The sequence below is a fragment of the Lolium perenne genome, chromosome 4 (genome assembly GCF_019359855.2).
Source record: "Lolium perenne isolate Kyuss_39 chromosome 4, Kyuss_2.0, whole genome shotgun sequence".
Classification (NCBI taxonomy): domain Eukaryota; kingdom Viridiplantae; phylum Streptophyta; class Magnoliopsida; order Poales; family Poaceae; genus Lolium; species Lolium perenne.
The window spans coordinates 127,926,608-127,936,977 of record NC_067247.2 but is presented as its reverse complement, the minus strand read 5'-3'; the positions used below and the strand labels follow the sequence as shown (position 1 = coordinate 127,936,977).

At 48.0% G+C, this 10,370-nt stretch overlaps 1 protein-coding gene across 1 annotated transcript; it reads right to left on the bottom strand.

The window, feature by feature from the left end:
* Positions 1-1,915: 1,915 nt before the first annotated feature.
* Positions 1,916-9,244, bottom strand: LOC127293863 (uncharacterized). Its single transcript, XM_051323550.2, has 6 exons — positions 9,042-9,244; positions 8,178-8,704; positions 7,564-7,778; positions 3,847-6,996; positions 3,548-3,743; positions 1,916-3,172 (listed from the first exon to the last, which is right to left on the bottom strand). Exons 2-6 carry the CDS (start codon positions 8,686-8,688, stop codon positions 2,223-2,225), a joined length of 5,022 nt encoding a protein of 1,673 aa, XP_051179510.1. The 5' UTR covers positions 8,689-8,704; positions 9,042-9,244; the 3' UTR covers positions 1,916-2,222.
* Positions 9,245-10,370: the final 1,126 nt, after the last annotated feature.

Genomic DNA, 10,370 nt, shown 5'->3' with positions numbered 1-10,370 from the left:
GGTATACCAAAAATTATATTTTGAGTTGTCAAAAAAGTTTGAGAAAAAAATCTACATGTACATCTACATAATATATGTGCATTCATCAAGTTTCACGAAAAATCAATATTTTTTGTGGCCTATGCAAAAAAGTAAAATTTTATCTTGTAAAATGCATTATTTTTTGTCTTTTTTACACACGTCACATGAGAAGTTCATTTTTTGTGAAACAACTTTGTGAGCGCGTAGCACGTGAAGATGTACGTGCAAATTTTTCGTTTCAATTTTTTTGAAGTTCAAAATATGTGTAAGATGAATTTTAAAATAGAGGGAGCATATGCTCCCATGTTCCAAAACACGCCTACATCTAAACTTAGACAAATCTAAGACATTTGCTTATGAACGGAGGGAGTACATAAAGCTTGACATTATTAAACTTTAAAATGAAACACAAGTAAACTTAAGTAATAATGCATATCCATATATAAGATTAAAATAGACAAGACTTGCAAAATAACAATCAAATCTCTACGCCGTCAGTAAATCGAGTTCTTTAAAGCCGTGATGTTCTTGTGTTTGCATCCACTACACTTTCATGATAGATTAATTTTATTTACAGTACTTGAAGCATCCCTAACTGTAAGCGGCAAGCCTATAATTTAGAGGATCAAAACCCTCCCTACCCTTTAGAGGAGCTAATTTGCTCCTCTAAAAAAGTGCACGTTATAGCCGAACTCTCATTCTTATGCCCCTATATCCAAAATTTGGCTCAAACATTGTATCATCAAACAGGTGTGATGCAGGTCAAATATGTAGACAAACATTGATTAAAACAATACATAGTTCAGAGACAAACTTGGTTCGATTATACATTAAATCTAGACTGAAACATAGCTCAAACTAGATTTAAAAGTAGATTTAAACTACTCGGTGTCTTGGAAGTTCTCGTCCAGCCACTCATCCAGCGACGATTCGGTATCCTCAACGGTGAGTTCCACGACCTCATGTTGAGGAATCACGGCGGCGCGGGGAGCTCGAGCGTCGGCAGAGGTACCTCTGGTGGACGATGAGGGAGCGGCGGTCGATGACAATGCGCGGAGGGTGGCGTGCTGCGTGAAGTCTCGATCCTCCTCCTCGGTGCGCTATAGGTAGCGGTGGCGGAGCTCCGCCATGTACTCCTCGCCGGCTCACTCAGCCTCCATATCCTCCTATGCCTCACTTGCAGGGCCACGCAGCGGTTGACATCAGCCAAGTCTCCTGCATGGGGTCGTCAAACTTGGGGAAGTTGATCTCCCCGTTGCCATCGTCGTGGAGCCGGACGTTTTTTTTTATGTCGTAGGCGCATGCCAATGCGCCGCCAACTAGAAGCTCCCCAACCGGATCTTCTTGGCGAAGTTGTGGTCATAGATCCCCGTCGCCTAGGTCCCCTAAGGCTGCTGCCACACACCTTTGTACTTCTTTTGCGACAACGGTGGCAGGGGTCAACGGTAGCCAGTGTGGTGTTGCGGCCCTGAGTCACGATGCGGATGGGTGGCAAAGAGGGGCGGCAACGGCGAAAAGAAGATCCAGCCATCTGCGAAGGCGGGGGCAGTGGGGAGCAGGGATTGGCTGCGCCGGTGCGTAAGGTGAACTTAAAAAAATCCTTTTCACGACACATTTCTTTATCCTTTTTACACAAAACATAGAAAATGTCAGTTTTCCGCAAAACATGGCGTGCGCGCAAATAATGTCAACATATACGCCCAAAAATTTCATATTTTCTCACATTTTAAAATGTTTTTCTTAGGTAGCAGGAGTATATGCTCCCATGTTCAAAAGTGGATTTCCATTAGATACATCCAAACTTTGACAACTTTCATTGGGCAGAGGGAGTATGACCCTTCAAAAAAAACATTGGTTTTCAAGAGAATTAGTTATATTTTCAGGTTGTCCAAAATTAGGAGAAGATGCCATGACTGGTCTCAACTCTCAAGCTAACAAAGAGTCAGCCAATTGACTAGCAGTCTAGCACTACATTAACTTCCATTTGCTACATTAACCGACAGTATACAAAATTTGGTAAAATACCAGTACTATATCAGCTTCTACTTTTCTCTACAGGTGCAATTTTTTCCCGATTTGCAATTGTCCATCTCTTCGCTACAAGGATGATGCTAGAGTCGTTAGATCAGCGGCTTCTAAGTCAAGACATCTGACCATCACAGCAGTAACAGCCAGCAGATCTACTTGAGCCTGCATCGCTACTATTCATCGTCAGACAAGCACACAACAACTGCGCTGGTCCCTGCACTTACGGGGCTGCTACTGCTACCCAGGCCAAACCTAGCTGGGAGATGCGCATTTAGCGATGCCGATTCAGTGCCAGACTGATAGGCGCCGGCTATTTGAGCACCAGGGTGCTGGCTTCCTGGCACTGCATTCGGCAGACCTGAGGTGCTGCCCAAGGCTATGTTTTGATATGATGATTGCTGGGCTGGAAAGAAGGCGGGATTTGAGCTAGATGACTGCAAGAAGTTCACCATTGACTGTGGATATCGACCAGATGTCAGTGAGTACGCTAGGTGAGGTGGAAGTGAGCTCGATGCTGATGGTAACATTGTCTGGTGAACTGAACTTGAATCCATGGAGTTCAGTAGCGCACCTCTCTGTGGAATTGTCGATGCAAAGCTCCCTATCATAACAGGGACATACTGTCCCAACGATGTATTCCCTGCATTAGAAGCAGGGAGCTGCTGCTGGCCTGCGTGAAAGGCATATGGAGATGGCATCCTGAGCTGCCGCAGATGAGGAGGGAACGAACGCAGTCGTGCTCCAGCAGACCTGTAGTTGCCCCGTGGCAGACGCGGCGGAGGAACATGTGACATTGCCATGTAGAGATTGCCGGGTAAGGCTGATTGTGGTTGGAGAGCACGCGATTGTGATCCAGCAGATCCATAGCTGCCATATTGCACAGGCGCTGGCACAAAAAGTGATGATGACGTTCCATAGAGATTGCCAGGTAGGGTTGAATCTGGTTGGGCATTCCATGATGATGATGATGATGGTTGAGCCACAAATGAAGGCCGGACATAGGATCCTGGTGAATTATGCATGGGTGGTCTGATGGCTGATGACAAGATAACTGGTGATGCTGCAGTTTGAGCCACTGAAGAAGACTCAAATGGCTGCTCCATTACAGGGCTCGTCGATCTCCCTGCATTGCACAGGGTAAAAACAAACCATTAGTCACATGATCTATGGATTAAGGAGCATCTGACTAAGCAACAGATCCTGGATCTTAATTACCCTTTGTTTAAATGAACCCAGAAACAGCAGGAGAATGACACTGCTAACAGATCACGATATAATATGTTCACCATACAAAACGACCGAATATACACAGGATGGTTGTAGATGATTCGTGTATGAACAACATGCACAAACAGTTGAAAACAAAAAAGGTTGGATTTTAAAAATATGCACTAAACAAAAATATCATAGCAAACAAAGCTAAATGATGAAAAACTAGTTATGATCAGAATATTATTTTGGAAAACGGGATATATGCTAGAAACGTTTAGTTGGATACCTTGAGCTGCAGGCGATGGTGGGAACAATCCTCGAAAATTCTCAGCTAGCGATTTGTTTAGAAGTACTTTCCTGTGGAGATCAGTAAGCTCCCGCTCGGTCTGAAGATAAGTGGAATCTTCGTTTTGAAGCAATGAGTCGTAATTCTTTTTTATCTTCTCTATTTCTTGGTTGTACTCTATTAGAAGTAGTGTTTTCTGTTGAAAAATAGATGTTGGAGCCAAGGAAGAAATGAAATAACTGATGACTAGCAAAGACAATTTACAGTTAAACAGATAACAGACGGAATAAAAAGTAAACCTTATGTTCATGGTCTTTGCTAAGCACATTGTTGCAATGCATTAACCTGTCCAGCTCATTTGTCAGCGGTTCGTCGCTAAGTATTGGGTTATTGAACACTAACGTTGTGACTGGAGGTATTTGGATAGGCTGCTCAGGACCAGGTACAATATTTGGCTGAAAACCAACTTGTCTCCTTTCTTCGGAGTTTATTCTTTCAACTGGAACATCCTGAACTGTGTTTAGTGATTGCAGTTCAGGCTGCAAATCATGGGCTGCCGTGGAGCCTAACATAACTGTCACCTCTGCTTCTGCAGGTCGATCCTGCATTGAGGCCGATTGCTGTACTTCAGATTGCAGATCATGATCTGTCACCGTGCCCAACGTATGCGTTGATTCTGCTCTGACATGTGGATCCAGTGAAGCTTCTAAACTATGATGGAGAGTAGGACTTTGTACCACAGGCATGCCAACCAGACAGGTTCTTTCAAAAGGAGCACTCTGCATTGAAGTTGATGGTTGCGTTTCAGGGTGCAAACTCTGAGCAGCTACGTCGCCCATGATGCATGCTGGTTCTTCTGCAGGTTGATCATGCATTCTGGTTGACTGTTGCACTTCACCTTGCAAAGGCTGCAAACCGCAAGCGGCCTCTGTGACCAGAATATTTGCAGGTAAATGTCGTGAAGTTACTAAGCTTTGTTGGGCAGGAAGAGTTGTACTTTGTTCCATAGGAACTAAGTATGATGCTAGTATTTCAGACTGGAGATCATGAACTGTCACCATGCCCGCTGATTCTACTCCTGCCTGTGGATCCGGTGAAGGTTCAACACTTCGATGGATAGTCGAACCTTGTAGCACAGGCATGCCAGACAGATAAGTTCGTTCAAATGGAACAACCTGCTTTGAGGTTGATGATTGCATTTCAAGTTGCAAATCCTGAGTGACTATGGCACCCAAGGTACCTGCTCCCTCTGCCTCTGCAGCTCCATCCTCTATCTCAGGTTCACCCTCTGCCTTGGGTTCATCTTCTATCTCAGGAACCTCAGGTTCATCCTCTGCCTCTGATTCATCTTGTGGCTCTGCAGGTTCATCATGCAATGAGGTTGATGGTTGCACTTCGGGCTGCAAATCGCAGGCTAGCTCTAGGCCTAGAATACGTACTGGTTTTGTTTCTGCTGGTGGATGTTGTGAAGTTGCTAAACTTTGTTGGGCAGGCAGGCTTGTACTTTGTTCAGCATGCACTGTGGCTGATGGTAGTATTTCAGACTGGAGATCCTGAATTGTCACCATACCCATTGATTCTACTCCTGCATGTGGATCCAGTGAAGGTTCTACACTTCGATGGATAGCCAGATCTTGTACCACAGGCATGCCAGGGAGATAAGTTTGTTCAAATGGAACCACCTGCGTTGATGTTGATGATTGCATTTCAGGTTGCAAATCCTGAGCAGGCATGGCACCCAAGATGCGTGCTCGCTCCGACTCTGCAGGTTCATCCTCTATCTCAGGTTCATACTCAGGTACCTCAGGTTCATACTCAGGTACCTCAGGTTCATCCTCTGCCTCTGCAAGTTCATCCTGCACTGAGGTTGATGGTTGCACTGTGGGCTGCAAATCACAGGCTGGCCCTGTGCCTGGAATACCTGCCGGTTTTGCTTCTGCTGGTGGTTGTTGTGAAGTTGTTAAACTTTGTTGGGCAGGTATACTTGTACTTTGTTCAGCAGACACTGAGACTGATAGTTGTATTTTGGCAGCGTCTGATGGTTGTATTTTGGGCTGGAGATCATGTGCTGTCACCATGCCCACTGGTTCTACTCCTGCATGTGGATCCAGTGAGGGTTCTACAATTTGATGGACAGTAGGACTTTGTAGCACAGACATACCAGACAGATAAGTTTGTTCAAATGGAACATCCTGCGTTGAGGTTAATAATTGTTTTTCAGACTGCAAATCCTGAGATGCTAAGGCACCCAGGGTACCTGCTTGCTCTGTCTCTGCAGGTTCATCCTCTGCCTCATGTTCATCCTCTATCTCTTCAGGTTTATTCAGCATCGAGGTTGATGGTTGCACTTCAGGCTGCAAATTACAGGATGCCTCTGTGCCTAGAATGCCTACTGGTTCTGCATCTGCTGGTCGATGTTGTGAGGTTGCTAATCTTTGCTCGCCCGGTAGACATGTACTTTGTTCAGAAGGTACTGAGGCTGATGGTTGTACTTTGGACTGCAGATCATGAGCTATCACTAGGCCTGCTGATTCTACTCCTGCATGTGGATCCAGCGAAGGCCCTACATATTGAAGGACAACTGGACTTTGTATCACAGGCATGACAGACAGATACGTTCTTTCAAATGGAACATCCTGCGTTAAGGTTGATGGCTGCATTTCAGGCTGCAAATCCTGCGCTGCAATCGAGCCCAACGTACCTGCCTGCTCCGCCCCTGTAGGTTGATCAGGCAATGAGATAAATGGTTGCACTTCAGCTGGTGGATTCCGCGAAATTGTGGAAGTTTGTTGTGCAGGTGGATTTGTACTTTGTTTTGCAGCCATACTTGGTTCACAAATATGGGCTTCAACTTTCGTAGACACGTGTAGGGTAACTGGGCTATCTGCATGGTAAGTTGGAGATTCTTGAAGCACTGGTTCCGCAGCTACATTGCCATCATATTTTCCCTGGAATTGCACTCTGACATCACCAAAATGGTGAGAAGTTGCTGTGCCTCCCTCTGACAGTCCAGTTGCTCCATCTGGTTCACAAACTGTTTCGCTCCCGACATCAGGGTGCGTGTTTTGAGGTGGAGCATCCAAAAATAAGATTGATGGTTGCATTTCAGGCTGCAAAACCTGAACCACCTGTGTGCCTGACAACCCTATCTGTCCTGCTTCGGCAGGTGGATACCGTGAAGGTGCTACATTTTGTTGAGCAGACAGATCTGTACCTTGTTGGGAAGACATGCATGATAGAACAGCTTGAATTCCAACCAAGGCTACGAGGCTTTGTGAGGAAGCCAAATCTGGTGACTCCAAGTGGACTCCATCTGTGTCAAGAGTGTCATCATAGTTTGCATTAACTCCCCTAACAAGAGAAGTCGTGCCTCCCAGCAACATACTTGGCTTAGCAATATTGTCTATCTCAATATGTCCAGTATTTCTAGACTCACTGGTTGAGGGTTCCTGATATAAGTTAAAGGCATTTGTGATCAGTTCTACAATCAAAGCATATATATAGTGATAAATGAACAGATAAATAATTATAGTATAATAGTACGAGGAAACACAAAAATATGGAGCATGGCACATGGGTGATTTATGAACATTGGAAATAATGACTACTCCTATTTATCAAGTTCTGAAATCTACTAAATAAATATTAGCTATGTCAACTGACACATCTTTGAAGTGTTGTCCACCAAATGAAAGAGTTAATTTCTCAGAACAATATTGTTATGAAGGTATATATGTAGTTCTATAAGTCCGGAGATGTTTTTTAATTAAATGTACAGTATAGCAAATATCCCAGTTAAGAGGATAAATGTTCCAGCAAATTTTACCAAAGAAAAGTATAATAAACTCTTTTGCCAGTAACGTAGAGGCAAAGAAAGAAGTATCACAATATTACATAGTTCCTGCTCCAGATGCCACTTAAGTCCACCAAGAACTCGCAAATATGTTTAAAAAGTATCCATTTTACAGAGTAAAAAAGCAATGATCCAAATGAAATGGGAAGAGTGGAAGACAAACCTCTGAAAATGGTGCAGAAGATTGGTTGACTCTTGTATCTGAAGTTTCATGTAAACCAGAAACAAGACTTCTGGAAACTTTAGATACAGCATCGCTTGAATGCCTCTTGTTTTTTCCAATTAACCTGCTACCTTCACAGAGCTTAGAGATGTTGCTGTCTGCCACATGCCCTCCTGCAGTGTTTTCCTTGCCCACTCTGTCAGGAGAAGCAGCAACTGCACCTTGAAAGTTAAAGATAAGTTAGATATGCTAGAATTTGGAAGAATTAGTGCAGGGTAAATGATCAAGAGTCAAACTAACAGGTAAAAGCCTCATGAACCAGAATGCAATTGCGCTATCCAATAACACATGATAGGACATTCCCATGTTGATCTGGTGCTCAAACAAAAGTGGTTTGTTTGCTTGCACCTAAATGATGGCGCACTGACAATGTCCCCCACCTTTAAGCCCAAATCACATTATTCCACACTATACCTTCAGCTAGACACCCCCATGATTACAATGCAGCTGGATAACAAAGTGCCTAAGCCCACACAAGTCATAAAAGCTAATTGTCAAACGGAATGGGACTATTTATAAACCACAAGCAGAACATAATAAGAGGATCTTAATACCTGCGGCATTCGCCCCTTGGACCGCCTTGAACCTCTTTATGTAACTTCTGGAATTCGTTACTTTTCGCTTCTTCAACGAACTGCTAGCATTCCCATTCCTGGCATTCTCACTCACTTGCTCTTCTGCACCATTCATAGAGCCAGCGCTCCTGTCTGATTCTGTCAACAAGGAACCCAAAGCCCTGTTCTTTGTCATGGTTGACACTCCGAGCCGTGCTCCCTCCGCCGCCGCTCCATTCTTGTGCCTTTTAGAACGCGGCCTCGTCACATTCCCTAGCCCGGCGGAAGCCCTCTCCTGACTAGGAGCGGGGGCAATCCGACCTGACCTCCTGGGCAGGAGCGGAGCATCCATTGCAGTCTTGCTTGTGCCGCTGCTGGCCTCCAGCGCCAGGACCGCGGGACCTCCGGAAGAATGCGTGCCAGTGCCAGTGCCACCAGCAGCAGCATTCTCCCTCGCCGTACCGCCTCCGTCTCTCGGTCTCAGCGCTCGACCGTGCCGGCTGTTGCCCATTCCGCCTCTCTGGTCTCTAGCATCAGTCACAAAACAGAAACTTTCCGTCAATCACAAAATCACAGCCTCACGAACCAAAACCAGCACCGAAAGCCGGAATGCGGATTGAAAAAAAAAATCGAAACCAACAGCGCTCGCGCCCGCCGGCCGGGCCGGCCGGGAGACAAAAAAAATTCCGAGCAGAGGAAGAGGTCCTGCCACCCAAGGAGGGCCGAACCCTAAGCTCCCGGCCGTTCCCCTCGCCCGAACGCGCGGAAGACGCGCCGACGGGCCCGCGGAAGGAGAGAAGCGGGAACGGCGGCGAGGCGAACTGAATATGAGGCGGGCGGTGGGTCGGGGCGGCAAGGATGTACCTCCGCGGGCGAGGGGGTCCGATTGCGACGGCGGCGGCGGCGGCGGGGCTAGGGTTTTCGCGCGATCGGTCCCGGGAGGCGGCGGCGGCGGCGATTGGGGTTTTGAGCAACCACCGGAGGCGGTGAGGACGGCGTTGGTACCGCCTGTGTGGCCTGCTCTCTCTGCCCGCCGCGGCTGTCAGTGTCACAGCTGCTAAAGTAGCCTTCCTGCGAGTGCTGGCTCCCCCGCTCATTTATTGGACCTTTTGGACCAAATGAAATTGTAACCTACTAGCCGAAGAAATTAATTGTAGCGAATATTAATTCACTGCTACTCTATTTTTCAAAAATAAGTGTCGCAGTTTAATTCAATGCTACTCTGTTTCTTAAGACATCTCCACCGGCGCGACGCAAACGGTCGCTCGTCTGCCGTGACCGGAAATGCGTTTGGAGCCTGTTTCAGCGGGGCGACGCAAAGTGACCGGGTCCGCGGACGCTGCCGGTCGTGGAAAATGTCCGCGTTAGGTACATCTGGGCCCGGTAGGCAGTGACTAGGTAAGCAAAAAAAAATTTCATTACTATTGATTGGCCAAAACGACCATCTTTACAGAGATGGTTAGTCGAGTTAACCTAAAACTACAACGGCCGTACCTACTCGCCGTCGCGCGGCCTACACCGGCCTCGGTTACTCGCAGTCGCGCACCCTACTACTGGCCGCCGGATGGGCCGGCGCCGTCGTCGAAGCGGGAGCGCTTCTTGCACTCCGTGCGCCGCGCACGCCGGCGAACGGACTGCTCGTCCTGCCGCTTGCGGCGTTCGAGGGCCTCGGCCGGGAGAGCCGTCCCACGGGGCCGTCACGATCGCAATGGCCACCTTGGTAGCCGCCGCCTTCGCCGTCGCCGGGCCTCCTCCTCCTCTGCCGCCGCTCGACCGCCGCCGCCGCCCGGGCCTCCTCCTCCGCGCCGCCGGACCGCCGCCGCCATGTCCTCCTCCGCTGGACCGTGCACGGATCGCCGCCACGTCGGCGACGACGGGCCTCGCCCTGCCGCCGCCGCCACGGCTTCGTCCCTAGCGGCGATGGCGACCTCCGCCTCCCGGTTCTCTGCTCGACCCGCGCGGGAGAAGGGCCCCTACGCTCGGAGCGAGTCCAGTCGGAGCACATTAACCCCCCGACCATGGCCATCGCATAGTTGTGGGTTTCCTCCTCCGTCGCCCAAGCCTCGACGGCGCTGGCGTCCCCGCCCAGGGACTCGAAGGACGCGAGCGTAACCAGCTGGTCACCGGCGCACTCGAAGCGCATGGGCACGGGGACGTCGTCGTCCGCGATGTCGTGGATGACGGCGTCGGCCG